Here is a 27910-nt window from a genome sequence, read left to right on the forward strand (position 1 = left end):
GATGTTGGATATATTGTTTAACAAAATTCCGATAGGTCATTGTTTACGATAATCCTGCATTATCACAAGCATATGGCAACCCTGTTCATCGCCATGGCAATCGGTGGCTTGTTCAACTCTTGTTTTGAACAATTATAATTATAATATAAGCATAATCTTAATATAAAGTTAACCATGAGGCATGAGTGATACCGATACGGACGACACCGATCTGCTGCTCCTGATACCACCGAACTTCTGCGCAGAGGACAAAATGAGCGCATGCGCGGCGGCAGATGCACTGGCCATGCCCCCGCCCCCACCCCCGGCGTCCACAAGTGCGGCGTACCAGTTTCTGCATCCCAGCAAGAAATCGGAGCTGAATAGCATTAATGCCCGGCTCCAGAACATCGCACTGGATGCGGAGGAGCCTCCCTCGGACATTTCTACCATATCCACAAATACTGTGAGGAACGCTGGACGGCCAGACAGAGAGCTCCATGGCATGGTCCACTCCACGCCGAAAAGTGGGTCCATTGAGCCACTGCGCCATCGACCTGTAGACGATAACTTCCTTATCGAAATTGACCACTACCTAGACGACAATAACGCGCACCGCTGGCAGAGGCACGATCACCACCTGCACCACCGCAGCGATGACCATCTTAGGAACGAGCGAGTGGGTCAGGAGGGTCATCCAGGAACCACCTCTCTGCCCAGCATGAGACTGGCTTCGTCCTCCTCCGGCGCTGTTTCTGTGGAAGCAGCCAGAGTCGATCGCAACAGCTTAAGCGAGAACAAGATCATTAGCCTAAGTGAGCTCTGGGGCAAGAGCAGTTTGACCAAAACTGTACTCGACAACCACTCTCCCAACCGGATATTGTGCAGCTCTTCCCTGAAAGAGGAACAACTCAGAAGGCAGCATCTTGAGAAAACTGTCCACACACTGCAGTCCCAACTTCTGGAGTACCAGCAGCGTATCTCGGTGGCTATCGAGGTGGATCGTTCCAAGGATGTTGCTCTCACCGATGCAGAGCAAACAGTTCAAAGTCTCAACTACGAGGTTCAGCACCTGCGGGACGCTGTCCACCGGCTGGAAGCGGACAGGGGCGAGTCTCAGAGCAAGTTTGATGCTCTGCAGAACGAGTTGGCGCAGGCTGTCAACTTGGCCACCAAGTTCCAGGAAAAGAATGATAAACTCGAAAGAGAGTTGGACCATTGCAGGCACGATGCCAGGCAATGGGACGAAAGAATGGAGCAACTGGAAATGCAACTAAACAGCAGCAAAAGAGCTGAGGAGCTGTCTCATGCCGAGCTTAATAAGCTCAGGGATAAGTTTGCCAAGGTGGACTACCAGCAAGAAAAGGTAATTTCAAAGTAAGCCTACAAATACGGACTATTTTTAAACACTTTTCTTATATATTAGCTAAAAGCGCGAATAGAGGAACTGGAAAAGGACAAGAACACGCTCACTAACCAAAAGGATATGCTGCAGGAATATCATCAAAAACAGAAAGCAAGAGCGGATTCCTTGGAGAGCCAGCGTAAATCCCTACAAGAAACTCTGGCCAATCTAACAGAGACTGAGGTAATCTTTAAAACTCCCAAAAATAAATCCAATAATAATTTATTTCCGTTTGCAGACCAATCTCAAAAAAAAGCTTGAGATACAGCAGAAATCTCTCAAGCAATACTACCAACAGCAAATGGAAAATGTCGTGGCCAAGAAGATGCAGGAATTCCAGGACCAGCTGGACAAGAATGAGGAGCATTTAAAGAACGAAGCTCGTGAGCGCGAACGACTCATTGCTGAGCGGGCCGTGAAGCAGCTTGAAATGATCAACGAGAAGAACAACCAGGAACTGAATCTCATCCAGGAAAAGCACAACGAGGAGGTGGAGCTGTACCGCCTCCAACTAGCGAATGCCTCGAAAAAGATCGATGAAATGGATCTCAAGCTCAGCTGTTACAAAACTAAGCGGTAAGATATGAGAGCTTTATATTTTTTCTGGTAAAAAAAAAGTGTTTTCCATTCCTAGTGCTGATATTGCGGAGAAGCTACACGGGGTCATGGAGGCCCAATGGCAGCAGGCCCTTGCCATACTCACCACTCCTAGTCAGAACTCCATCATGCAAGCCAGTGACACTGAAGGGGAATCCCCGGACCTGAATAATGCACGCATGTATCCAGAAACGCCCAAAACGAGCAAATCGCAGCGCAGCAACAGCACTGAAAAGAATAACCTGGATGTGGTGGGCAAACGGGATCCACCCTCGCCGATGGACAAGCTGCAGGCCTACATTGAACTGCTGCTCAGCAAGTCGCCCAGTGATTTCGACAGACTCGACGAGATCTTGGCCATGACGGCCAAGCAGGGAAGCAAGCAAACCAAACCAAAGAGTGGAAGTGGAAACAGTAAGCCTCCTCCCTGGAAGTGCTGACAACGAGAGAAGCTCATAACAAGTAATATTGTATCTAGAGATACCTGTAGTATAATAAGCATGAATCCCTCCTTGAACGGATACTACGATGGACATTGTAGTTGTATATTTTTCTATGGAATTCTAAAAGTAAATAGATTAGTTTTTGCAAAATATGATGGTTTATTTGATAATATCAACAATTGAAGGCAGCGTGGCATTCTTATGCAGCACGGGAAAAACAAAGACGAAAATGTAAAAATAATATAAAGTTTTGGTACAAAAGGTGTATTTTACAGCTCTATGAGACCTAAGCCTAGGAATCTTGTGATATATTCATTTTGTGGCAGTCGCCAGCGAATGTTGTATTTTTATATCTTTTAGAAGGATTTATTCTTTGATTCAGCTGCTTTTTAGATTGTTTATGTGTCTGTCATTGATATGCTTTGAGTTGAGTTATTGAGTATGTTGTGTGTTCGAACCGATCGCATTCCCATTAACCTTATTTGTATACGATTTGGGGGAACTTTGGGGCATTCCCATAGAGACCCTCTGATTCCCAAACTTGAATGTGGGACTCGCGCGTTAGCACCACCAAATGCTGATGGGTTGAGTAGCAAATGCTGGAATGAAGGCAGGAATTAGATTTGATTTTAGTCGATTATGGTACAACTTCTTACCTACGAATGGGCGATGTGCCCGTGGTCAGTTCACTGACGAAGCTCAGGTTCCAGCTGGACCAGAAGCGCACGAATCCTCCCTCCACGGCAGTGGCTATCACGTTGACACCCACCCCTTCTTTGATGTAGGAGTAGCAGACGGCCAGGATGCGATCCTCGTGCACCAGGTGCTGCACATACCGCGCGTTCACTGAGTGCAGCCTCAGAATGGACTTGCCATTGGGATTCACATTCACATTGACGAAGTCGTCCAGGTTCTCCTCCGTTACCTCAAAACATTCGTCGGCCACGTTGAGCGCATTGGGTCTGGTCGCAGCTGCTGTGGGCTTTGGATCTGTGCTGGTGCTGGAGGATTGGGGCAAAGTGTGTACCGTGACAATGTCTCCGAGCGTAGGACTAATGGCCACATGCGTTATTGGAGACTGATGAATCTCTGCCGGGCGGGCAATCGTGCGCACATAGCTCCAGCTGAGGGAAAAATAAATATGAGTACTTTTTGAGAGAAGATTTATGTGTGCACTTACTCATTGAGATCCCATATGACGGCAATGCCATCGCGACCCGCAGTCACCGCGATCTTGAACTCCACGGAGAGGGTAATACAGGTAATCTCGTCGGTGTGTCGCACCAGCAACGTGGGTCCCAGCCAGTTGAGATCGGCGCCGTCCCGCTGGAAGGCATCCCCGCCGGAGGAAGTGCTGGACGAGTTTACTGAGGAGGCAGAACTGGTTGGATGCAGGTTGCCTGCCTCATCTGACCTCTCCGATCCACCGCCGCCGATTCCCTTGCTAGTCATCTTCCGGAAGGCTGAATTGTAGGACAAGCTGAAGCCACGGGCATAGCTCTGCCTGCTCTTCGCCGAGGCTCGCTGCTGGGAATCCAGTCCTCCGGTGCACTTGTAAACACTAATCCTTCCTGATTTATGGCCAAACCAAAGTTGATTCGAGTTCACATCACATCCACAGGCGGTGATGTCGTCAAAGGTTCCATTGTGTAGAAGGTTCTTTGGCTTGGCCTGTGGCTTGTTGAGTGGCTGGATTCTCACAATGCGATCATCGTAGCCCCAGGAGATCACGTTGTACGTATCCGGCTCAGCTCCCTGCATCACACTGGCTCTGCCAGGAAGAGCATACACCACGTTGGTGTTGCAGAAGCTTACCAGGTGCTCGGTGCCGGGTATCTTGTGGATGTTTGCCCATGAGGGAGCTTTCAGCTGCGGCGATCCAACATAGACGCCCCATCGCAGACCTCGTACGGTAGACACTATGGGTTTGTCCACCAGTGAGTAGTCCAGCGGCTTGGACGCCGGATGAGGAGACTTGAAAAGCTGTCTGGGCATCTGACCATAAGTCTTTACCATTGTCTTCACTGCTTCCCGTTCGATGGGATCGCTGATCTCGGAGTCCAGAAACACGGCGTAAGTCTGAGGATGAATTCAGAAGAGGATAAGCATCTATATGCACTGCACAGGATATTATCACTTACTGCTGGGTGAAACACATTGATGGCCTCCACGGCACTCTCCCCGGTCTGTTTGTAGCCGAAGATCAGGTCTATCCAGTTATGAATCTGATTGCGTACCAGTTCCGATTCCAAAGCCTGGCGGTGGATTAGCACAAATAGCCGGGAGTCCCGCTGACTCCACGGTGGTAGTGAGACATCCTCCACCCGCTCCCCATTTTGTCGACAGCCGAACTTGAAGCGTTCGAAGTTTTCAAACATTTCCGGCAGGCAGAAGAATTCCGGAATGAGTTCCTTCACATCGGTCGGACTATCCCGGCTAGCTAACGACCATGTGGTGTTCAGGGCATGGAAAGTGCGATCCGGTAAATCGAAGTCGTTGTCCTGGTAACGCAGAAAGTAGCTGGTAAACGGAGGAACCCTCACCAGGAAGTGGAGCACAGTGCCGGAATTCGAGTAATGGGAGCTGTAGTGATAGGGCTTAAGGATCAGGGAGCCCATGGTGGTGTTGGTACTGTCAATGTACTGAAAGTAGAGATGCCAGATAGGTTAGGTTTCAACGGATTGCTGGATAAGATCGTTACATACTGTATAGTTGCTGATGTAGTGCTTCTCGTTCTCCTCCAGCTGCACGGCAATGGGTCGTCCAAGTCGCCTGAAGTTGTGTCCCTCCCGCAGATCCAAAACCTCCGAGTTGTAGTTGGCCAGCACCCAGGGAAACACTGGGTACTGCATGAGATCGTTGTAAGTACGGCCGGAGATCTGGTTGAGCGTCATCAGGTACTCCCAGTTGGTCAGAAGACCCTCGCGCCATTGCTGGGTGATGGCAAGTACCTTGGACTGGTCGGGCGTGGCTACGATTTTATCACAGAATACCTCGCGCATGATCTTCCAGTCGTCGGCGTTCTGCAGCGAGAAAAACAGCGACTTGTTGGTGTCCAGTAGAATCTCGAAGGCCGTCTCCTGGTGCTGGTAGCGCTTCAGCCAGATCTCGGTTATGTTGGCGATATCACAGTTCACGTTGAAGTACCGACACCGGTAGGTGGCCAGGAAGTAGAGTTTCAGATCGGTGATGATGATCTCGCCCTCGATCTCCCCGTCCACGGGCAGGAATTTGGCCGCAAAGTTGTACAGGATTTGAGAGTTCAGCGATATGTTCAGTTGTTGATCATAGCTGGCTATCAGGTAGTCCAAAGGACGCACATATGGCTCTAGATCCTCGCGATGTCCTTGGCCCGGTCTGTACTCGTTCATAAAGAAGCGTCGATCGATGTCCAGGTGGCAGCGACGTAGACGAGTGTGAACTCGAGAGGGTCCCTCGGTGTCGTCCAGTTCCCAAGAGCTGGGGATTGGGTTTTTAGTGGGATACAGCCTGTGGAGACTCTTTAAGCTTACTCACCACTCAGCTCGTTCAGCGGAGTGCCAAGGAGCACCTTCGTGGGTCATGCGTCGTATGATTTCCAGCCATTTGGTGTAGGTGTATGTATCATCGTAGACTTTCATGTGACACATCAGAGCCTTGCGCTCAGCGTTCTAGAGAAGATCAAAGGATATTATAAAAGAGTAGTGATTAGAATATTACGATCTCTTACCTGTAGTTCTGCTACCTTTCTAGTGGTCACCATGGAGGACTCAACGCATTGCTGGACCAGTGGTTCAAACCTGTACACGGTCTTCTCGAGCAGTGTCTTCTGTTTGGCCGCCATATTATTACGATTCTGATCTAGGCGATCTAGTTCATGAACCAGATTCCATGAGGAGTCATTCTCCTTGATGCCCAAGGCATCGCAAAGACGCTGAAGGTTTTCAATGGGCTCCGGCATGTCCTCCAGCAAGGAGAGCCAGAGTAGCGCCTTGATCATCTTAGCATCACAGATAATAGCCCGTTGGAACTCATCTTGTTGGGATCGCCATAGGGCATCCACAATGTAGGAGCGCAGATCCCGTGGACGCGAAGGTTGAAGCCCCCATGCGATGAAGTTGTTGCATCGCTGATTGCTCGAGATGCCGTAGGAAACGAGCAGCTGGAAGAGGGCCAGCTCCTGGGAACTGGCCACATAGTTGGGTCCGGAGGTCTGGCCCACACCTACGGTGAAGAACTGGGTGCAGCGATCTATAAGGAGCTCCACCCGGGTCCGCAGTTCCGAGTGACTCAGGGAGGAATCGTTGGTCACTGCAACACGGAAACTATTGGGCTCAAAGAACTTGGTGAGCCACTCCAGCTGAAGTTGAGCCTGGGCAGTTCGGAAGCTTCGCATAATCAACTGCGGTTGCTTGTCCTGGTAGAAGGATAATAGGTTCAGGATGTCCCAAACGAGCTAAGGAGGGATGAAAAAGGATGTTCACAAAATTCCATTTATCTCATTCTGTGTATACTCACATTTATCTGACCAACAGAACGCATTGCCCGCTCGCCGATATTGGCCAGTAGTTCCACAACGGACTCATCGGCATTGGATTGGCCCACGCGTATGGAGTAGATCTTGTAGAGGGCCTTCACCGAACACTGCAGTAGTCCTGCATCAATCAGACACGTCTGATCATCAGGATTCTAGGAGGAGAGGATGGATCCATTAACACTCAAAAGAATTATGAAGGATTGGAGTGTTTACCTGCAGATACAGCCGTAAGAGCGCCTTGAATACCCACTGAGGATCTGTTCCTTCCGCGATGGCCAGCAGGGATTGGAGTCCAAAGCGCTGGCGAATCCTTAGAGGTGCCTCGCAACTTTGAACATCCGTCAGACTACAATGCATCCCGTTGATCCAAGCTAGACAGGCCTCAAACATGCCTACGTCACATCCGTGGATGGTCAACTGATTGGCCAAATGCAGAGGATACATCAACTTGGTGGCGGCGTTGAGTTCACCACTAGGCAGACGCTTTGTTAGAACATCCACCAACTGAATGATGGCCTGGCGCACGGCGCAGCTGCGCTGGTTGGCCAGAACCAAAAGCAGCTCCAGCTTCACGTAGTGGCGGGTGACCACATCGACCGATGAGTCCGGCAAAAGGCAAAGGAAGTCCTTTAGCAGGATGAGGAGGCGTTGCTGCAGTCGGATGATTCCCAGCTGATCATAAAAGTCCGTCTTCCTGTTCGGCAGCGATGACTGACCCGAGCTGGGAGTACTGTGACCCGATGGCTGCCAGATTTTGCTGAGATGCAGATGCGGGTGGATGCGCCTTCGAGCGATCTTCAGCGGGCTCCTCTTCGGACTGTTGGCATTGGTGGGATGTCGTCGCTTAAACTTCAGACGCCATCGAGTGGCCTCCACGGGACTCAGCAGTCTTAAGGCGGTCTTGTTGAGATTCGAGCAGTCGGCCATCTGGTCCAGCTGCTCCTCGAATTCGTTGACAGCTTTCCTATAACCAGATGTGCTGGCATGAAGTCGCCGTAGTTTCTTGATCCTTTCCGCTCGCTCGGGATCCTGTTCCTGCGGCTGAGGATGCAACTGCCTGCGCAGCGAGGTGGTCACCCTGCTCAAATTGGCTGCCACCAGGGATCGTTCCTTTGCGGGCTGTTGAGCCGTTAGGAGGAAGTAGAAGTGCGTGCGATCGTGGGTCACATAACAATCGCTGGGCTTGTGGAGCAGCAAGAGAAGTTTCATAATCTCATCCAGCATGGAGGAGTCAGGAGGCGATCCTGAAAACACGGCCAGAATCTGGACAAAGCACTCGGCGGCATAGGGTGAAATCTGAACCGGACTGGGTGACTCTATCACATAGACCTTGCAGAGATTGAGGAGTGCTCCCAGCAGACCACATTTCTGAAGTTGCTCCATATTGAAGTCCCTTTGCGGATGCTTGTCCCTGGTCAGAGCCAGAATACAGCGGAAGAGCATGTCTAACACATCGGAGTGTGTTGCTCCGGATCGGTGCCAGTCGGAGTAGCGCTGCAGCACGGTCAGCATCAGGCGAGGATATACAAGTGTGGCCATCGTGTTGTCATTTACATTAATGGATTCCCCCTTCCTGGTGATCAGCACCTGGGAACAGGCATTGTTCACAATGCTCCGTAGCAACTGGACATCCTTTGAGCACTTCTCCGACTTGATGACGTAGCCGATTAGAGACAGGTAATCCTGTCGTTGGAACTCCGTGTACAGCTGAGCATCCGAGTGCGCCACCTGCAACAGCAAATCCAGAGCCAAGGCCTGAGTACTCGCATTGCCTGTGAGCTCAACAATCTGCAAAATGCGAATGATAAAAAAGGATTTTCCAGGAGGTTAGTGACACACTTACCCTGGCGAAGAGATACAGCAGCGTGGAGAGTCCACCGCTGAGGGATGTGGCCGACTGAAGGGTCTGCGGTTGGTGCTGCTGCAGTTCCCCGTACAGCATGTGTCCGTGCGGCTGTCCATAGCAGGCCATGTCCAGTTCCTGGCTGGCATCGTAGCTCATCACCAGATCCGGCTGCTGGGCGGTGTACACGAGGACTCTAGCCTGTCTCAGCTGGCGCATGCAGTCCAGATGGTTACCGAAGTTTGAGGACGCAAGCTTGCCCAGGCTTACGAAGCCATAGTTTGGCTTCCAGTTCGCTACTTGGCACTGAGTGAATTCGGTGAAGTCCGGTCCCATGGCCGTGAGATTCATCATCAGCAAAGGGTCCACCAGTCGGCGCCTGAAAAGGATCACGTTCGAGAGGGCATATCGAGGCGCCGAACCATCCAAAGTGGATCGCGAGGAGGAGCTGCTCCCGGGACTCCTGGTCGGTTGTCCTTCACCCAGAGCCAACAGCTGAAAGCTGTGCACCCGGGTGAGCTGACGAAGATTGCGAAAAGGCAACCGCATTGTGTGTTGCTCCAGACCATCAAGGAATATGCTGATCTCCACGGAATCTCCTTGCTGCTGCAGACCGAATACCAAATGCATCCACTTGTGGCGTGGCAATCGCAAATGCTGAAGCTGTACGGCGGAGCCCTCAAAGTATCCACCTGTTGAATCCGGCGCAGATTGGTGGCCATTGAGCAGGTGCATCTGACCGAAACTGTTGAGCAGCGCCAACTTGGTCTGTTTGAGCGCCTGTCGAATGGTGCCCCCATTGGCCGCCTGAGTGTTGGCCGATATTACGGATGCCGTATCTGCATTGGCATCTATTTGCTCCTCCACGCGAATTGGAGCCAGTTGCTCGTTTGGTTTGACCAGCTCAAAGATAAGCTGCATGTTGTGGCTGATGTATATACTGACCATGGCCTGGTTAGTTCCCAAAGAAAGCAGGTGGAGTTTCTAGAGAAGATTGGGGTGAGTTATGCTGTCTTAAGGTGGGTTGTTCTCCAGCTTACTGTTAGATCCTCTCCAGAGTAACGAGTTTCATCGTCGTTAAACTGCATGGAGCTGCGATGCATCTGCTGCCCTCTCAATTCCAGCCAGAGGGATAGGGTCAAGCCATCCGGTTGCCAAAGACGGGTCTGGGTCACCGGAAAAATGCAGGCAGCCCGCGTGAAGAGCGTGCTGGTTTGGCATTGCTGGTGGTGCAGGCGTACCCTCTCTATCTGCTCGCTGATGAGCGGCTCCGAGGTGACCACAATCTTGCCATCGGTGGTGATGGGAAAGTCCAGCTCCATGCATGGCTGAGCCCTTCGCAGCGATCCGGAGGAAATGTGGTGCATGTGCCGCATTAGCAGATCCACTGGTGGTTGCCTGGAGGCCAGGATGGAGTAGTAACACTGCAGCACCTCTGGTGTGTTCAGATGGGTAACCAGCTCTAGGATCGATTGCTGCAACTCTAAAGGGTAACCAGATCAGATATGGAAGGTCAATAACAGGTATTTCATAACTCACCCCTCAATCTCGGATCGCTGCAGCTCAAAATCGGCGCGAATCCCCGGAGCAAGCATAGAGGACCACCGAGGTAATCCCTGATGACGAACAGCCGGTTGGCCAGTTGGGTGAGACTCTCTGTCCATCCGTTTGGCTGCTTGATGCAGAGCAGTGATAGTTCCGCCAGCATTTGCACCACCAGCTGGCTGAGACCTTGGTGCATGATGTGGCTTCGATAGCGGGAGGATGGCTGAAACGGGGTCCACGACGATTCGTTGGCGGCCAAGACGCCGCCATTGAGCTCGCACTCGGATTCACTGAGGTCAGCGATTTCGCCATCTGCCTCGTAACCCTCGTCGGCGGTGAGGTAGAACTCGTGCTCATTTTCGCTGAGTTCCAGTTCGCTGTCGGCGGCACAGCTCAACGAGGCCCGGGTGGAGAAGTAATCCGCATCCACGCCCGCATTAACCTCACTGGAATTGGGTCTGCGTCGCGGCGTGGGCGGAGTGGCCAGGGAGTTCTTGGCCGGCAGTTTGACGGTCTGCAATCTGGGCAGCTCCACGCTGCCGCTGTTGAAGGATCTGGCACGTGGTCGTGGCTGCTGGGAATCGCCGGAGGGACTGTTGACCACGCCCGTCGGCTCCTGGTGGGTGCTCGATAGCTCGGCGATCTTGAGCAGTGTCTGCAGTGTCTGGATGACCGCATTGTCGCGGGCATGCTGCTCCCCGTGGTCTGACCAGTTGTCCGTGGCATGGCTCAAAATGATGGCTCGAAGCTTGCGCAGGTGCTTCTGCATCTTCTCCACTGTGAAGAAAGTGAGATAAGCCACGGATTAGTGGTAGATATGATGTGGTTATCGCTTCTATCTTCTATCTTCCGCAATCTGGAGCAAGTCGTCAGCGCTGGGCGAGCGCCAAAGCAAAAGTGTCGCCTCTTGTCTGGAATGTATCTCGTTTCGGTGCCTATCTCTGTCTCTATTTGCCAATGTATATGTGCCTTTAAATGTATCTGTCTGCCTTTAAATGTATCTGTCTCGGCGATGTTGTAACTTGTGTACCCAGAAATTCAATCCCAGCGGGCAGAGCCTTGTAAATGCCGCGTATTATACTCCAGCCGACCGACTGACTAACTACTGTCTGCCTAGCTGGCTTATAATTAACTCTCCTAGTCCGCAGCCACAATCACAACCACAACGCCCCGTTATTAGCCAGAGTCTAGAACCTAGAATCCGGAGCTGGATTGGCGGTGAATGTGGGTGCCTTGTTCTTGTCCCACTTCTAGGGCTTCTCCGAGAGTGCTCGACTGTTGTGCTTTGTCTATTTTCTATTGCCTATTGCCTATTGGCAACGCATTAGCCGCGGAATGCCGTGGAACCCACCAGTTAGGCGGTTCATCAGAGGGAATATGGCAGGCAAGTGATGCCCTTTCCTTTTCAATACTCTACTAATAGGGATTTTATTTAACTGAAACCAAAGTATGATATATCATTGGAACTTCCTTTTTAGAACTAAATACGTCTGAGCACCCTTGCATATCGCACCACATGTTCAGCATACCCGCTTTCCTCATCTTTAAAGGTACTCAACCGAACAATCTTTGACACTTACCTTCTTCGTTTTGGAAACCCTTGATGCAGATGGCCATGGTCGCCTCGAAGAGTTTGAGCAAGAGTTTCTTGCATTCGCCATTGGGTTCGTATAAGCAGAAGAAATCCGCATCAATATTAGCACGTGTCGGTGTGTTGGCACTTTCGCCGCTTCCTGGACTGCCGCCGAACAGGGATCCCACAATGCTGAAGAGCTTGTTGATTATGCCATCGGCTGTGGCCACTTCCTCCTCACTTGGCAGGATTAGGGAGTTGGTGGGAGCGTCCTTGCTGGACTGACTGCCACGGATGTCGAAGAGCACCGTACTCTCATCCGGTTCGCACGCGAGCAGTTGCTGCAGGAACGAGGGAGTGGCCATGTCCCGCGAGTAACTATCGTAGTTATCGATCACAGATGCGTAATCCAGTGTCGAGTCCGCGTAGTCCGAACTGGCAGCCGTTGTGACCGAGACTGAAGTGGAGCCACCGAGTGGCAGCTGCGAGACCAGGGCTTCCAATGAACTTGAGCCGCAAATGCCTGTGGCTGTGGGCGTGGTTGCGGTGGAGGATGTGGTTGGCCCCATTGTGGCTTTTGGCAGCATAAGGAAACCGCCCAGGGCGTTATAGTTCAGCCTTAAGATGTCGAAGATGTTTTTGTCCCCATGCCGCAGCTTCTTCTCCCCCGGGAGCAGCTCGCACGTTGGCGTCTCCACCTCACCCTCATCCTCGTCGTCCAGCATTTCCACGGGTATGGAGTAGATTTTGGCAAACTCGTTGTAGAACAGCTGACTGGTCTTCAGGAGCTCAAAGTTCAGCGTCCATTGCAGGGCGGTTATGTAGAGTATATCCGCGGGCTTGTGACCCTCGAGCTTGGCAGGATTGGAGCTCTCATCCAGCCAGAACTTGCTGCGCGAGTGCTTGGAGCACTTGTGCAGCAGAGCCTGGAAGAGCTGGGATGCCCTGTCACTGCTGTTCAGCTGCAGCTGGATGAGTCTCCTGCTCAGAGTGATCTGCTCCTGGCTGTTCTCGCCCAAAAAAGCTATGTTATCAATGCCCACCTTGATGAGATCGCACACTCCCCGCTGTAGCTCGGGTATGATTAGAAGATCCTGCATGTAGCGGATGTTCTCCTCGTTGTAGAACGCTTTGACCAGGCGGATATCGCTCAGGTACATGACGAAGATGCTCAGGCACTCGTGTAGAGCTCTGTAGTTCTCCAACTTGCTGGGCAATTGAAGAGGAGTGACCTTGCTGTTCTTGCTCTTGCTTTCGCCGCCTTCAATCAGCTCTTTGTACAGCCTGAAAATGGGCAAAGCCACCTCCGCCAGGATTCCGGATGCCAAATCATACGGTAGCAGATAGGCGATATGTTTCAGGTGCTTCAGGAAGAGCAACATTGCAGATGTGTTCAGCAGGGCCTTGTAGGTATCCCTGTAGATGTTCAGTAGATCCATGTGAAATACAGGCGCCTTCAGTTTATCCTCGCATCCCGGGCATCCCTGGGGATTCCGCTTCACAAAGATGGTGTGCAGGACATTGTAGTGAAGGAATTTGTAGGCACACTTCTGATAGCTGCTGGTTAGTTGGGTGGCCAGTTGCAGGCAGGTGGCGTAGTTCCTGACATTGTAGTGGCAGCAACAGCTTCCAGTTCGGAGCAGACTCCTCACACTGTGCTCCTGCAGCTCTGCCTCCAGGCTGGGCAGCAGATGGTACAGTTTTCCCTGGAAGTAGCAGCTCAGGGAACTGGCTCCCAGGCAATGCAGTTGAGTGCTTCTTTGTCTTTTGTGCCGCGGATGTTGCTGTTGCTTGGGCATCGCGGTGGACGCACTGCTCTCCATGAGACTCTGCAGGTGCTGCTCCTGACTCGAGAGATTGTCCGTCAGGCGGAGCAGCATCTTGTAGATATGCAGGAATATGGCCGTCGAGAAGTTGGTCGATTTGGCTGCCTCTTGCAAGACCTCGAAGCAGGCATCAAAGTTTCTCACATCGATCTGGTTCAACTCCCGCACGCCGTCATCCACCAGGTTGTGGAGGGTGCCAAACATAATGTATAATACTCCATGAGCCAAGAGTGGACTCCTCCGATTGGCGGTCAGTGCGTAGAGAAGCTGTCCAAAGTTGCTGTTGAAGTCATGGACATTCGGCTGCTGTTGCTCCAGCACGTAAAAGTTGTTGACACAGTGGGCTATCAATTGGAGCAGTTCAAACTTAATGATCTCATCGTTATCCCCTGGTGCATCCTGCTCCAAACTGGCACACAAGTGCCCCAGTGCAAAGTTGTGGACCGTAACGCTCAGCTGGGATTCTTGCTCCGCATCCACGCACCTGGTGAGCAATTGGATGAGCAACAGGGCCAGTTCATCACTGCTCCTTGTTGTCCCGCTGAAGTCTTCGAAACTCGATTTGATTGGATTGGATATGTGATTGGGTAATTGACTTTTTTGTTGCTGCTGGCGTCTCAGCTTTTTGCTTTGCGAATTGAGGTAGAAACTTGCGATGAACTGGGCAATGCTGGTCATGGGAACCAGCGGCTGGTTGGAGGAACTCCACTTGCAGTTGGGGAACAGGTTGATGCACAGCTGGCACAGACTCTTCTGGGATGCAATGAGCTGTAGACATAGAGAATAGGAATTGGTTAAGTTCAGAAATACTTGGGATCTTACAAAAGCACATGCCTTGATATCCACGCGCAGCAGGAACGCCAATAAATGATGACCCAACTTATCCGTGAGAAAAGTCCGCAGGGCGAGAATTTTGTTGCAATCACTGGGAGTACTGAGTATTAGCTGCAAGTGGAGGCATTATCTTGGTAAACTGGATCAGGAATAGTGGAATATGCTTAGATAGAAACCTGGGCTAGATTGTGCTGCTTGCGCAGCTGCTTGATGCACTTGTCCTGCTGCTCGGGCTCGTGCGTCGGACTGCTTTCCTGAGATCTCTTCGCCTCGCTGATGATTTGGTAGACCTGCTCCAACAAGTAGGAACACAGCTCCTCGGGCATCAGGTTGAAGTGGCTGCCATATAAATAATCAATTAATAAGCGATGAAATGAATAAAAAGAACTATACGAATATGTTACCTATTTAGCCAGGCATCTTCCAAGTTCTTATCGTCCAGAAACTGGAAGTTGTACAGCAGCAGCCAGAGCCAGTGGTCCTGCGAGCATGAGAGGAGGTAAGGAGGAGAGAGGCAACCAGCGATAAGACCTGGGAATATCAATGGAATGGACGAAGGAGAGCCACACAAACCTTGACACTCGCATCTTCGAGCTCCGAGGCCTGGAGATACTGACTCCACAGTCCGATCAGGGTATCCAGCAGCAGCTGCTCCTCCTTCACCTCCATGCCGGCCATGGAGAATCACAGATAGTGTTGTTGCCTCCCAAGAGGCACGTCGAAGAGTCTGCTCCGTCTGGTCAGCAGCTCCTCGGGCATCGGGCAACGTTGCGAGCGCTTGGAGCGATGAGACCAAACTGAACGCGGCGATCGCAGGAGAACGCCAGCTGTAATTGCGGAGCAGAGTCAGTGATATACAGTCGTACCTCTAAAGCACGAAAACTAGTCACGAGTTTTACGTGTGTATATCCAAGTATTGATATAACACCAGAAAATGTGTAGTTCAAATGAGAATAAGAAAGAAACTTTTGATGTGTAAAGATGCCTGATAAGTCCGCCCTACGGATGCCCCACTGTAACTCTTTTGTGCGTGAGATTACGTGAAGAGATCAGCGCGAAGAGGACGTGGAGTGGGTGTGTGGCGTGTGGTGTGCGGAGTGGCCACGATGATTATTTGCCCAGAGGCAGCAGTCGGCCGGTGATGTTGATAATTCGGTGCAGAGTGTGGAGTGGAAACTTTGGCTGTTGTTGCGGAAAACTATTGAGATTGCTATTAATAGCAAATCGCATTGGATCGGATCGGTGGCATTGCATCTGGATGGCTGGCTTTCGGTGGGTTGCCAAGCCGGTAAGACGATAGTGATCGTGGACGGGGATTGGGGATTGGGACGGGATGGGATGTGATGGGTGGCTCAGGGGGTTCGATGGTTGCAGTGGTGCTCCATTCGGGTAAACAGCTGGCGATGGAGCGTGTCTGAAACGGCCAGTGGCTGCGAGATAAGCTCGAAACTATGGAAATCAGGAGGAGGAGACCATCTTCATTTCCACCTTATCACATTGAGTATTTTACATATTCACATGCACATTCAGCATTTGAACCACAACCACAACCACTTACACACATTTATCAACTGCGCAGCACCGAAATTATTCATCGCTCGCATTTATATAGTATTCGAATTGCTGCTAGACAAATGTGTAAAATACATCACTTATTGGCCATGGCTCACCGCGTACAACTGCAAATGTTTAGCTACTTTAGCACGACATTCTGATGGATGGTTTCCTGAAGCTCCTCATCTGGTGCGGAATCCTGGACAAGGACTCCTGCGAGCAGATCTTCGCCAGAACTGACCGAGTTTAACACTAATACTCAAGCAAAAGGCACGGGCTGTGACGTCAGCAGGTGGTTTATCAGGGATATCCAGCGAATGTTGAAGAAATGGCGTTTGTTAGAGCGGCTGCAATTCCAACGACTTTGTTTTTGTTGATTCCGCTTCGCTGTGTTTGGCTTTTGTGAGCGTCTGACTTTGCTTTTGTTGTTGTTGCTGTTGTTGTTGTGGCCGTCAGCTGTTGGCGAAACGCGTTCAGTGGTCGCTCGGTCCTACTATAAATCGATTTCCCGCCGATGTGAACTGAAATAGTACAAATAGTTTAAGATAAAAATGTAAAATATGTAAAACTATGTTTTAGTTGCACATCAAATTTGAAAATTATTTTGTTTCTGTTATTTGAAATAATCCAATAAGAAAATTACGGTTTTTGCAAACAGCTGTATTGCGAATGTTATCGAACTGGTTCGATAGAACCAGCTGGCGCGTACCTGTTGCGCTCCGCAGCTGTTTTCACTTCATTCCTGTTTGTGTTGATCTGGCGAGCAGTTTGCCCTAGTTATAATCCGTTTTATTGTTTTAAGTATACCTAAGTTAAAATGCTCTGCCGCCTGGTGGGAAACAGCAGCCTGAGCGCCCGATATGCCGCCTCCATCAAGGTAAAATCCTTTCCTGATAAAAAATTAACGACCTTTCTGGAGAACATCTTCCAGAAGTGGATAGTCTAGGATTTATCTCGCTTATCTCCTCAAAGATTAAGTGCTTAAATAATCATGTGATTGTAAGGCGACAAACCTGTTTTCCAGCAAAAACATATCAACAGGTGTTAATTCAACAAGTTCCACAAATAGATCCGTTCCAGTTATACCGTTTATACACACACTTTTGATTTAGTGTTTAGTGTTTTGCTGCCAATTGAGATAAGGAATTATTATTAAGACGAATCCGCACGAGCCAGCCACTCTAAAGTCAGCCCACTGATACCATTAACCCCCCTGGAACAATCCAAGCGAATTAAAAATAGGCAAACTTACGTAACGACTGTGCACAAACAAGCGAAACACACGAACGCTCACTTATACTTACCCATAGAACACCATCGTATCATGGACAAACCGCTTTTTATGCTAATAGTCCGATCATTTGCAGGCTATTGCGTGCTACTCCACGTCGGGAAAACAGCGAAATGGCAAGATCTACGAGTCCGCCATAGATGCTGTGGCCGATGTGCAGGATGGTGCCCAGATCCTCTTCGGAGGATTCGGAATCTGCGGCATTCCGGAGAAGATGATCAACGCCCTCAAGCAGAAGGGAGTCAAGAACATCACGGGCGTTTCCAATAATGGAGGTATGCATGTAGTGAATTTTTATTACTCTTATTAATTCGAAATCTTTTCCAGGTGTGGATGACACTGGTCTGGGTGTCCTGATCAAGCAGAAGCAGGTGGCCAAGGTGATTGGCTCCTATGTGGGCGAAAACACGGAGCTGGTGCGTCAGTATCTGGAAGGAGAACTGGCCGTCGAGCTGACCCCTCAAGGAACCCTTGCGGAGAAGATCCGCGCTGGAGGAGCTGGCATTCCGGCCTTCTACACGCCCACTGGCTACGCCACTCTCGTGCAGGAAGGCGGTGCACCCATTAAGTACTCCAAGGATGGCAAAGTGGAGATATCCAGCGCAAAGAAGCCCGTGAAGGAATTCAACGGAAAGAGCTACGTGATGGAGGAGTCCATCTTCGCAGACTTTGCCTTTGTCAAAGCCCAAAAGGCCGATCCCTTGGGCAATCTGGTGTTCAACAAGGCGGCCAGAAACTTCAATGCACCCATGTGCAGGGCTGCCAAGATCACCGTGGCCGAAGTGGAGGAAATTGTGCCCATCGGAGCCCTTTCCCCCGATGAGATCCATGTGCCCGGCATCTACATTAACCGCATCTTCAAGGGCACCAACTACAACAAGCGTGTGGAACGTTTGCGCATCACGGAGCCTAAGGATCCCAGTAAACCAGCTCCACCACCAAATCCCGCCCAGGCTCTACGTGAGCGCATTGCCCGTCGAGTGGCTCTAGAGTTCCATGACGGCATGTACGCCAATCTCGGCATTGGCATTCCCGTGCTCTCCTCCAACTACATCCCCAAGGGCATGAACGTGATGCTGCAATCGGAGAACGGAATCCTGGGCCTGGGACCCTTCCCCACCAAGGACAAAGTGGATCCGGACTTGATTAACGCCGGAAAGGAGAGTGTTACCGTGGTGCCCGGAGCCTCGTACTTCGGCTCCGATGACAGCTTTGCCATGATCCGAGGTGGTCATGTGGATATCACCATTTTGGGCGCCATGGAGGTGTCGGCCACCGGCGATCTGGCCAACTGGATGATTCCCGTAAGTAACTCTTGTGTGACCCATTGAGTTTAGTTACTTACAAACATATTCATTTTAGGGCAAACTGGTTAAGGGCATGGGTGGCGCCATGGATTTGGTGGCTGCGCCTGGCACCAAGGTGATCATCACCATGGAGCACAATGCCCGCGATGGTTCCCCCAAGATCCTGGACACCTGCTCCCTACCGCTCACTGGCAAGGGTGTGATCGACTTGATCATCTCAGAGAAGGCTGTTTTCCAGGTGGAAAAGGGCGTGGGCCTGACGCTGATCGAGGTGGCCGAGGGATACACCGTGGACGACATTATCGCCAGCACTGGAGCCAAGTTCACAGTGTCGCCCAATGTGAAGACAATGGGTCAAATTCCTGTTTGATGAACCACGTGCGTAGTGCCCAGTGAAGCTGCAATACCTCCGCTTGAGTGATAAACGAGTGCATTTATTTTTTGTTGATCGTGTGACAAAAACATCTGTGTTGAATATATGGAACATATCAAATCTAATCCCAGCCAGCTTAACCAATTGCCTTGGCCATGTCCTTCAAAGTCTCCGAGCGATGTGCGTTGCGCATCTGCTTGTTGAGGATGTCGAAGATGCGGTTGTACTTGCTGTCGCATTCCGTGCGGCAGATGGCGCAGAACTGCGAGGACAGCACGTGGAGTGGACTGCGAAAATACAGGCCCTTCTGCATGGTGAGGCTGTTCTTGTGGTGCGACATCATGTGCAGGAAGATCTCGATGATGGCCATGGTGGCTCCAATGAAGAAGTTGTAGCAGAAGAGCGTGGGCACCAGGAACAGCAGGTAGTGGTTGCGGTTGTAGCCCAGGATTATGTTCTGCAAGGCAAATACAATCATTTAGTATAAGAAAGCCATGTTCATAGTTTGGTATGGAAACCTACGCTGCTCACGCCATCCATTTGACAGTAGTCTTCGCGTTCGTAGCCCGGTGTGACCTTTTTGGGAACCCTGCTGGGAATGGCTGCCCCATGCCTCACTGTGTTGGCCAGCTCGTCGTCCACCTCATCGCAGATGGTGCCACGCAGATAGTGCTTGGGTACATGGAAGTTCGTGTGTTTGCGGAAGTGCACCTTCGTGACCTGGTCGTGGATCGGCTCGCCGGTTTCCTCATCGTAGGCGGGTCTGTTTACGCGCACGGTGTCTGTGTAGAAGTACTCCAACTCACCCGTTTCGCAGTTCTGCAAGGGATTGGAATCAGATAATATAGCTTTAAGAGAGCGAACTAAGAGAGCGGTCTAGGAGAGCGGTCTAAGAGAGCGGACTAAGAGAGCGGTCTAAGAGAGCGAAAGAGAGCGAGGGCGGCACTCAAGAATCGCGTGATCAAGATTTTGTTGGTCATTTATGGGGCCTAGTCTCGTGAAATTTGCAAGTCAGATTTATAAAGCACAAACAATTTTCCTATCTTTGACAGGCATATTTTCTTGTGGAAATACATTTATACCATATTTAAGAGAACTTGCCTGACGCATTTCTCTTAAGCTCTCTTCCCCATTTCTTTATTGTTTATGAAATGTTATCGGCGGGCGAGGAATAAGAAATGTGTTGATACATATATCCCGAAAATAGAATCACGTACGGCTTTCCTGATAAGATCGGCACATCGGACACCCGGGCGTATGAATAATTAAACGCCTGCGACACCTGAGATTACCAGCAGTATGGACCCACCCGACTTCTTACCACGAACATGGCTACTTCGGTACTAACTCTAGGCCCCCCAAAATCCACGAAGGCGAACAGAGCCTGAAACTCAAGTATTACTTATCAGTTTCGGTTGGAAGTCGCGCTGATCGACAGACGCCGCCTTATCGTTACTATAAAATATGGCGTGGAAATCGGGGGGCCACTCCTCCCCATCCCCATCAGTCTATTAGATGCAATTAAAGCTTATGGACGGCAGAAAATTGTAAATTGCACATGCAATTACAGACTTTTTCACTCAGTTCCGCAGCCCTTTTGTTTCTGCCATTGTGACACTAATAACTTGAGTTGCATAAGCACGGACCGGTTTGCGTGTCAAATGTGATTTGATCAGAATAAATATAATACAAAGTGAGTGAGGCTAAAATGATGATCTCCCTGATCTCTGATGGAGATCGAATAAATTGAGTTATTGAGGAATATCGAAGCTATTTTGTTTGAAACCGTGTGGCATTTAATCTAAATTTAGCTAGACAACTTGTGGGCATTATGTTCCCAAGATCACGAAGGCAATTACACACAATCGCTGTCGATTTCATTGCGATTACTAAACCTAATATTCATACTAGCAGGCACAATACAATACACTTAATTACCTTATACTTAAATGCAAAGGAATGTCTTCGAAATTAGATAGCAAAGGAATTTCTGGGAAAAGTACTACCTCTTTAACTATAGATAGCAAGCTTTTGATGAGTTTGGCGCATGATAAGTTAGCTACTCCCACTTGAGTTAAGATTACTTTAAAACCAAACACTTATCGAACAGCAAAATAAAGTAAATAGAATGCTATAATTGCAAACCTGATAAGTAAATTGCTATTTGAGCCCGACTAATACCCTTACTGCGTTCCCAAGTCGTTTGTGAAGTTCATAACCCGTTTAATCCTCTTCAAACTTCAGGTTGTATGATACCTTACAATGAAAGGGGTTGATTCTCCCCTTTTGATGACGACTACATAAACAAAGTTGCCTAATGTCAACCGAATTTATGGACAGCCCTTTGGGCAAAAGACTGTAACGAGAGATAAGCGGTACGAACGTAAAAACAAGGCCAGTTAATCAATGTGACTAGATAATCTACACTATGTTTAGCTGATGAATTTGGCTATTGCGTTCTTTTTTCGGCTTACTAAAGTCACAGTTGGCGTATTGCTGTGGTGTAATTAACTGAGATGGCCATTTGCTTTAGTTTGGCCCTGCATTTTATGGCACCTTAATTACGAGCCCGGCAAGAACCGAAAAATCCCACTGATCTCCCTTCTTTTTCTATTTGTTTTTATTTATTTTTTATACCGACTAAGCTAGATGGGTAAAAGTCCGAAAACTGGTTTACAGATCGCAGCACACATACGCCCCGTTGGCTCCCTTTTCTCTTTTCCGTTTGTTTCTCGCCGCTTTTGGCCGCCTTTGGCACTTACCTTAATGGAATATCCCATGGCTGTCTTATTTGGCTGGTTTTATTTTCACAGTTATGTCTGCGTCTCGCTTTGTTTTTATTTTAGTTGGATTTCCTTGGTCAAAACTATTTTACACACGAATCACAAACAGAAACTCACACAACCGACATATATATCTGCGAATTTATACGCGAGTGTGAGTGTTTATATTTTGTTCCACTGCAATCGGAATATTATATAGGCGAGCAAACTGTGCTACGATGGATATTTCGAAACCGGTTAAGCGGTTTTGTCTCTGCCGTTTTGCCCGTTTCATTTGCCGCCTGATTATGGTGTTTGTTTTGTTCGAGCGGGGCGACCTGTTGGCTTTTCGATGATTTGGGTGAGCCGCAATTAAATTTGCATAGACACACTCGGACTAATGACTCAAAATACGTAGTCTCGATATCGGTTTTCACACTTCTCTCGGTGCCTTCGAACTTTTTCCACACACGCACACCGAACAACTGATTTCATTTCGTTGGGAGAGAAGTTCATTTAGTGTGACCGCTGATGTGCCGCCAGTATATACCAGTTTTCGAAAGAGCTTTTCGAAAGCTCATTTGGTGTGACCGCTGATGTGCCGCCAGTATATACCAGTTTTCGTAAAAGCTTTTTGAAAGCTCAACACACTAAAAATACTGGAATCAAACGGATTTCAAGTTACAATTTATTTATTTCTTTAAATTCAATTTATAAATTCTTTATTAATATTGTAAATTTGCCATAGATCCTTTTATATTCTTAATCTTTTTTGTTTTCATCGGTTTCACACTTGGGCTTTTCAGCAGCTTCAGTATTTTCTTTCTCCTTACAGTTCTTGGTTTCTTCGTCTTTGTTTTGTTGTTCCTTCTTCTTGATGTCCTCTTCCTTTTTCTGACACCAAACCTTCAGCTCCTCGTCGTTCATGTCCTGGATATTCTTCTCCTTGGGCGCGCAAGTGGCCTCCTTCTTTTCCTGCTCCTTCTTTTTTATGTCCTCCTCCTTTTTCTTGCACCACTCCTTCAGCTCCTCGTCGCTCATGTCCTGGATGTTCTTCTCCTTGGGCGCGCATGTGGCCTCCTTCTTTTCCTGCTCCTTCTTTTTGATGTCCTCCTCCTTTTTCTTGCACCACTCCTTCAGCTCCTCGTCGCTCATTGCCTGAAGACACTTCTCTTCTTTGGCCGAGGCTTTGGCCTCCTCCGCTTTCTTGGCCTCCTCGGCTTTCTTGGCTTGGTTGGCTAGTATCGCATCGCACTCGCCTTCCAGTTTCTTCATGGTCTCCAGTTGGGCCTCGCTACCCTCGGGTTCATCGTCCGCTTCAATGGCTGCCTGGAGTCCTCCGTCCAATCGACGTTCGTCGCGCAGTTCCACTGTCGTGACCATGAGTTCCATAAACGAGAACCGATGATAGCCAAAGTAGCTGGAGTTCTTGTAGGGGAGGGCCTTGCCTGCTCCTGGTCCCAGCTTCTCGTCAGGTCCACTGAACTGGCGGAAGGAAGAGGGTCTCACAAACGGGGCCACATCGATCCCCTCGTGGTCGACGCTGGTCGGCTGGTAGCCCTCATCCGGAGGATCCTTTGGCGGGCGAGGGGTGTTTGAGGGCTTGTTGCTCAGCTTGGGCTTATCGCTCAAGCGGCGCAGGATTACAGGTTGTATAAATGGTCGAAGTGGATACTTCGACATTTTTGGAAGCACTTTCTTTTTATAAGTTAATGTTTTTTAAGTTTTGCTCAAAACAGAAGATGTCATTTTCAAGGGTTACTATGTAAACTAAAAAGTTTATAAAAAAATATACATAGCATATGTAAATTACTTATCCGCCCTGATGTCTTAAAAGTCGATGTAAAGTAGAATGTAAGTTTTGTGTGGGAGAAACGGCTAACTAGAAATGTTGGGTTCAGTGAAGTCCAAGCTTTTGCTATAATATATTAGGTAAAGAGTTTGATGATTGGCGATGAACTTTTCGGGAGGTTCAAACCGATCAGCAAACTGGTTAGGGTCTTAAATCTGGTTATTATTATTTGCACTTGAAAGTGCACACAATATTTTTTGGCATACATTTTGGATTGCTGCACTTCGGCTTCCCACGTTCCCTGTGATGGCTTCTGATACGGCTGATTATCGTACAATTATCTTTTCAAGATTATCAGCACGGTTTACGAACGAGAGGTGTTGAGCGGCTTCGACCGGGATCCGAAATCTAGTATCCGTCCGGTGGGCCAGGCAGTCGGTTGGTTCCCCAAGAAATCTGGTTAGGCCAGAAAATCGCAATCGCAAAAAGATCTTTGTCTCTTTGGCGCCTTAATTACGTGTGATAAAAGATTTATACGCCCGCCTAGCTCAAGTAGCTTTATCAAATACTCGTTCGCTACTTTATCGCAATGAAGTGAGTCGTCTTCGTATTCAACGTATTCTTCTGGTCCCGAGACCGTAAAAAATAAGCTAACTGATGCGCAAACATAATAAATGACAAACCATTTGCTTCAACGAAATCCCGGACTAAGAAATTATACATTTTTATGACCTTTAATTTTGAACCAACAACTTTTTTCGAGGATTCTCCTTGAGGCATATTGTTTTACGACGCATACCCAGTTATCGATCAATCAATTCACCTCAAAAACAACTTTTAATTGCTCCCCCAACAGCGACAATATAAAAACCGTGACGGTTTACCCAACAACATTGGAATTAACGACCCCAACAAAACCAGCGAATGGCAGTAACGATGATTACGATCCCCACCTGCACCGCGAACTTAAGAATCCCACTACGTAAGCATAGATTTTCCACTCTGCGGAGCCCAAGGAATTCTTTATTCTCTGGCCTGTTCTTCCCCAGAAACTTTCAGACATTTGCCCACTTCCTGAAGGCTTCCGTGGGCACTGGAGTCCTGGCCATGCCCAGTGCCTTCGCACATGCGGGATATGTGAATGGCACCCTGCTCACACTGATCATTGGCTCGCTGGCCCTCTACTGCCTGCACATTTTGGTGGGTTTGCCTTGAGTCACAACGAAATTCGCTTATTTATATTCTTTTAACATTTGATTTACAGATCGAATGCATGTACATCTTGTGTAAGCGGCAGCGGGTTCCCTACGTCAGCTTCTCGCAGGCCATGAATCTGGGACTCAAACAAGGTCCACCCTGGCTGCGTTGCTTGGCGCCCATTGCCGTGTAAGTGAAGTAACTCAGGGAAGCAACTGTTATCTGTACATTCTCTTATTTATTGATTAACTTTCTAAGTGTTTTTTAATGATTAACCTAACGGGTAGTTAAAATCTTATCTTGTTGTTGATCAATGGATTTTTACTACGATTTATTATATCTTTATCTATAATAGCAAGCCTAATAGCACCCTAAAAAATGGGGGCACATCCTAAAAGTGATTGGTGTTCAAAGAATATTGGTTGACAATATTATCTGAAGAGGCTTTATTCAATTGCATGCTTAAGTTGCAAAAGTTTACCAATCTAAACAATGTCGTTAATAATCGAGTTGTTTACTTGTTTTCTATATATGACAAGTATTTTCACATGGTGCTATGCTTTCAGCTTAGGCATAAAAAGTAATATATTTATATTTTAAATAGCATTATTCTCTCTCAGTCCCTTTGTAGATGGCTTCCTGGCCTTTTACCACTTCGGCATCTGCTGCGTCTATGTGGTTTTCATAGCGGAGAGCATAAAGCAGTTGGTGGATGAGTATCTGGTGGTCTGGGATGTGCGAATACACATGTGCATCATAATCGTGCCACTTCTGCTGATTTATAGCATCAAGAATTTAAAGCTACTGGCGCCCTTTTCCAGTGCAGCGAATCTCCTGCTTCTTGTGGGTGAGCTTTCTTTTAAATTGGCCCATCCTGTTAAAGAAAGTAGTTACTAAATTACAATTTTAACTTTCTAGGTTTTGGCATCATTTTGTACTATATATTTGAGGAGTTACCTCCTCTAAGTGAACGAGATCCTTTCGTGGCCGCCGGAAAGTTGCCCACCTTCTTTGGCACAGTACTCTTTGCACTGGAAGCAGTGGGTGTGGTATGTCCTAAAAATATGTAATATATCATCAATAATGCAATTTAAGCATTTCCCTTGTTTGAAAAGATTCTGGCAATTGAGGAGAATATGGCCACGCCTAAATCCTTTGTGGGCCCCTGTGGCATTCTGAACAGTGGCATGTCCATAGTGCTGGGCTTGTATGTTCTGCTCGGCTTCTTTGGCTACTGGAAATATGGCAATGAGTCCGAGGGCAGCATTACACTGAATATTCCGCAGAACGAAATGTGAGTTCCAAATGCTAGTTTAATGTAATCCACTAAACTTAAAACCCCCTTTTAGACCCGCTCAGGTGGTAAAGGTGTTCTTTGCCATCACTACCTGGATCTCGTATGCCTTGCAGGGCTATGTGACTGCCCACATCCTGTGGGATAAATACTTGGCCAAGCGCTTCAAGGAGAGCAGGCAGACATTCTATGAACTGCTCTTCCGGGCCTTAATTGTGTTGCTCACTTGTAAGGAATGGAAAATTCGAATGAAATACACTACTCATTAATGAGTTTTGTACATAATTTCAGTTGCCTGCGCTGTTGCTATTCCGGATCTTTCGGTCTTCCTGTCCCTGGTGGGATCCTTTTGCCTGTCGATCCTGGGCCTCATCTTCCCCGTTCTACTCCAGATCTGCGTCCAGTACACCGAGGGCTATGGACCATTCCGGATAAAATTGATCATCAATCTGCTGCTCTTGGGCTTTGGCATCTTTGGCGGAGTTGTTGGCACCTATGTGAGCATTTTGGACATCATTGCGGTGTACAAGTAAACTTCGAATTCGATGCGGTTCAATAAACTGTGCATTAATTTACATTTGTTGATGTGGCTACAAGATTTATAGCAATTGGCCGTAAACAATGTTGGTTTATGTCTTGCATAGCCGAGCAGATGCCAAAGACATGCAACCAAATATTTTTAATTTTAATTAAAAGCTTAGCACAGGTCTCGACTTGGTTCGTGGAAAATGTGCGGGGGAATGGGAAGTGCAGTCGGGAAAGCCGGGAAAGCTGGCCAGTTGCAACGGACTGTAATTAAATGCAACCGCAATTAACACAAAAGCGCCGCAGGTCAGCAAGCCAGACACAGAACTCCACAACCTCCCCTTCCGCAATCCAGCTGCATTTTATTTACAATGTTTTGCTCACAGGTTACTGACAACGCTCTCCTGCATCCTGCATCCTGCGTCCTGTCCGCTCCCCTCCCCTTCCCACCCCTTGGCAGGACCTCTTTGGCTGTCTTTTGCTGGCATGAAGGCCACAGAGTGCCGGACTGAGCCGCAATGACCGCCGGCCCTAAGAAGCCAGAGCAAAGCCAAACGGACCAACGACTGGATGCCACAGCGAGGGCGGATAGAGAAAATCGGATTAAAATTACTTTAAGTCGATTTTAGGTCTCAGCAGTAGGTTTCAAAAGGTGTTATACATTGGGGTCTGCGGGATAACAACTTTAAATTGAGCATATCACTGAAAAAGTCATGAGTTAGAACAGGTTCTGGTCCCCATTCTGTATATTCTTCTTATTCCTATAATCACAATTAATTTTGTTAAAATTTTTAATCTTTTTCAAGAGACCCTCGCTTCTGTCTGCTTGCCATCCCTTGAATGTGTTGAAATGTCGTTTGCTTTGTACGTTTAATTACTCTTTTGACGGAAATAACACAACATTCGTGTATTTGAAATTGGCAACAAGGAACTGCAACAGTGGTCATGGAATTGAGAGCCGAGGGGCAAGGGGTGGAAAAGTGCATTTGGAAATACCGGAAAAATGCGAGAAAAGCCAAATCTTGGAGAGCGAGAAATTGAACAACTTTCAAGTGAGCCACAAAATTCGTAGCTCTTAAATTACGAGGACTTGGGTCAAAATAAGAGTCCGCTGCCCCACTTACATCTTCAATTTATTTTCCCCCCGGAGGGGTCCTCATCAATTTAGATCCTTAGATCCTTTTTCCTTTGACGGAGCACATTAAATGACAAGTTGTAGTCCTGTGCAGCGCTTATTTATTTCTACGTTTTTAT

At 48.6% G+C, this 27910-nt stretch overlaps 6 protein-coding genes across 7 annotated transcripts; 3 read left to right on the forward strand and 3 right to left on the reverse strand.

The window, feature by feature from the left end:
- The first annotated feature begins 66 nt into the window (after window positions 1-66).
- Window positions 67-2574, forward strand: LOC6532478 (protein MLP1). The gene is made up of 4 exons (XM_002093188.4): window positions 67-1345; window positions 1406-1567; window positions 1623-1960; window positions 2019-2574. The coding sequence occupies exons 1-4, from the start codon at window positions 182-184 to the stop codon at window positions 2419-2421; spliced, it is 2067 nt and encodes a 688-aa protein (XP_002093224.1). The 5' UTR covers window positions 67-181; the 3' UTR covers window positions 2422-2574.
- Window positions 2560-16552, reverse strand: LOC6532479 (lysosomal-trafficking regulator). Its single transcript, XM_002093189.4, has 18 exons — window positions 16232-16552; window positions 15135-15388; window positions 14966-15042; window positions 14738-14900; window positions 14562-14672; window positions 11909-14495; window positions 10323-11105; window positions 9824-10266; window positions 8784-9767; window positions 7154-8728; window positions 6922-7092; window positions 6134-6859; window positions 5941-6074; window positions 5130-5883; window positions 4566-5066; window positions 3605-4503; window positions 3081-3548; window positions 2560-3023 (listed from the first exon to the last, which is right to left on the reverse strand). Exons 2-18 carry the CDS (start codon window positions 15237-15239, stop codon window positions 2903-2905), a joined length of 10602 nt encoding a protein of 3533 aa, XP_002093225.2. The 5' UTR covers window positions 15240-15388; window positions 16232-16552; the 3' UTR covers window positions 2560-2902.
- A 287-nt stretch (window positions 16553-16839) lies between these two features.
- LOC6532481 (succinyl-CoA:3-ketoacid-coenzyme A transferase, mitochondrial) lies at window positions 16840-19211 on the forward strand. Its single transcript, XM_002093191.3, has 4 exons — window positions 16840-16992; window positions 17483-17681; window positions 17734-18710; window positions 18769-19211. Exons 1-4 carry the CDS (start codon window positions 16933-16935, stop codon window positions 19081-19083), a joined length of 1551 nt encoding a protein of 516 aa, XP_002093227.1. The 5' UTR covers window positions 16840-16932; the 3' UTR covers window positions 19084-19211.
- LOC6532482 lies at window positions 19127-22336 on the reverse strand. 2 transcript variants are annotated; one of them, XM_002093192.3, is made up of 3 exons: window positions 21849-22336; window positions 19609-19905; window positions 19127-19543 (listed from the first exon to the last, which is right to left on the reverse strand). In XM_002093192.3, exons 1-3 carry the CDS (start codon window positions 21864-21866, stop codon window positions 19223-19225), a joined length of 636 nt encoding a protein of 211 aa, XP_002093228.1. In that variant the 5' UTR covers window positions 21867-22336; the 3' UTR covers window positions 19127-19222. The 2 variants fall into 2 exon arrangements, with proteins under 2 accessions (XP_002093228.1, XP_039230467.1); XM_039374533.1 differs by lacking the exon at window positions 21849-22336 and adding an exon at window positions 20408-20431.
- A 217-nt stretch (window positions 22337-22553) lies between these two features.
- On the reverse strand, window positions 22554-23612 carry LOC6532483 (vicilin-like seed storage protein At2g18540). The gene has a single exon (XM_002093193.4). The coding sequence runs from the start codon at window positions 23529-23531 to the stop codon at window positions 22611-22613; it is 921 nt and encodes a 306-aa protein (XP_002093229.1). The 5' UTR covers window positions 23532-23612; the 3' UTR covers window positions 22554-22610.
- Window positions 23613-24043: 431 nt separating this feature from the next.
- LOC6532484 (proton-coupled amino acid transporter-like protein CG1139) lies at window positions 24044-26708 on the forward strand. Its single transcript, XM_002093194.3, has 9 exons — window positions 24044-24234; window positions 24497-24622; window positions 24690-24840; window positions 24905-25026; window positions 25458-25684; window positions 25756-25886; window positions 25953-26131; window positions 26187-26359; window positions 26423-26708. Exons 1-9 carry the CDS (start codon window positions 24230-24232, stop codon window positions 26662-26664), a joined length of 1356 nt encoding a protein of 451 aa, XP_002093230.1. The 5' UTR covers window positions 24044-24229; the 3' UTR covers window positions 26665-26708.
- Window positions 26709-27910: the final 1202 nt, after the last annotated feature.

This window comes from Drosophila yakuba, chromosome 3L (genome assembly GCF_016746365.2).
Source record: "Drosophila yakuba strain Tai18E2 chromosome 3L, Prin_Dyak_Tai18E2_2.1, whole genome shotgun sequence".
NCBI lineage: Eukaryota > Metazoa > Arthropoda > Insecta > Diptera > Drosophilidae > Drosophila > Drosophila yakuba.

What these genes read in the sequence shown, in the direction of transcription:
- LOC6532478 (XM_002093188.4), top strand. Translation starts at nt 182, where the DNA reads ATGAGTGATACCGATACGGACGACACCGATCTGCTGCTCCTGATACCA. An exon ending in CCAATCTAACAGAGACTGAG is followed by an intron (nt 1,568 to 1,622) that starts GTAATCTTTAAA and finishes TTCCGTTTGCAG; the next exon opens with ACCAATCTCAAAAAAAAGCT. An exon ending in AGCTGTTACAAAACTAAGCG is followed by an intron (nt 1,961 to 2,018) that starts GTAAGATATGAG and finishes TTCCATTCCTAG; the next exon opens with TGCTGATATTGCGGAGAAGC.
- LOC6532479 (XM_002093189.4), bottom strand. Translation starts at nt 15,239, where the DNA reads ATGGCCGGCATGGAGGTGAAGGAGGAGCAGCTGCTGCTGGATACCCTG. An exon ending in TGCTGCGCGTGGATATCAAG is followed by an intron (nt 14,496 to 14,561) that starts GCATGTGCTTTT and finishes CTATGTCTACAG; the next exon opens with CTCATTGCATCCCAGAAGAG. An exon ending in GAAAGGTAGCAGAACTACAG is followed by an intron (nt 6,075 to 6,133) that starts GTAAGAGATCGT and finishes GATCTTCTCTAG; the next exon opens with AACGCTGAGCGCAAGGCTCT.
- LOC6532481 (XM_002093191.3), top strand. Translation starts at nt 16,933, where the DNA reads ATGCTCTGCCGCCTGGTGGGAAACAGCAGCCTGAGCGCCCGATATGCC. An exon ending in GATATGCCGCCTCCATCAAG is followed by an intron (nt 16,993 to 17,482) that starts GTAAAATCCTTT and finishes GATCATTTGCAG; the next exon opens with GCTATTGCGTGCTACTCCAC. An exon ending in TGGCCAACTGGATGATTCCC is followed by an intron (nt 18,711 to 18,768) that starts GTAAGTAACTCT and finishes TATTCATTTTAG; the next exon opens with GGCAAACTGGTTAAGGGCAT.
- LOC6532482 (XM_002093192.3), bottom strand. An exon ending in AAATGGATGGCGTGAGCAGC is followed by an intron (nt 19,544 to 19,608) that starts GTAGGTTTCCAT and finishes TTTGCCTTGCAG; the next exon opens with AACATAATCCTGGGCTACAA.
- LOC6532483 (XM_002093193.4), bottom strand. Translation starts at nt 23,531, where the DNA reads ATGTCGAAGTATCCACTTCGACCATTTATACAACCTGTAATCCTGCGC.
- LOC6532484 (XM_002093194.3), top strand. An exon ending in TCTACTGCCTGCACATTTTG is followed by an intron (nt 24,841 to 24,904) that starts GTGGGTTTGCCT and finishes TTTGATTTACAG; the next exon opens with ATCGAATGCATGTACATCTT. An exon ending in CTTAATTGTGTTGCTCACTT is followed by an intron (nt 26,360 to 26,422) that starts GTAAGGAATGGA and finishes ACATAATTTCAG; the next exon opens with TTGCCTGCGCTGTTGCTATT.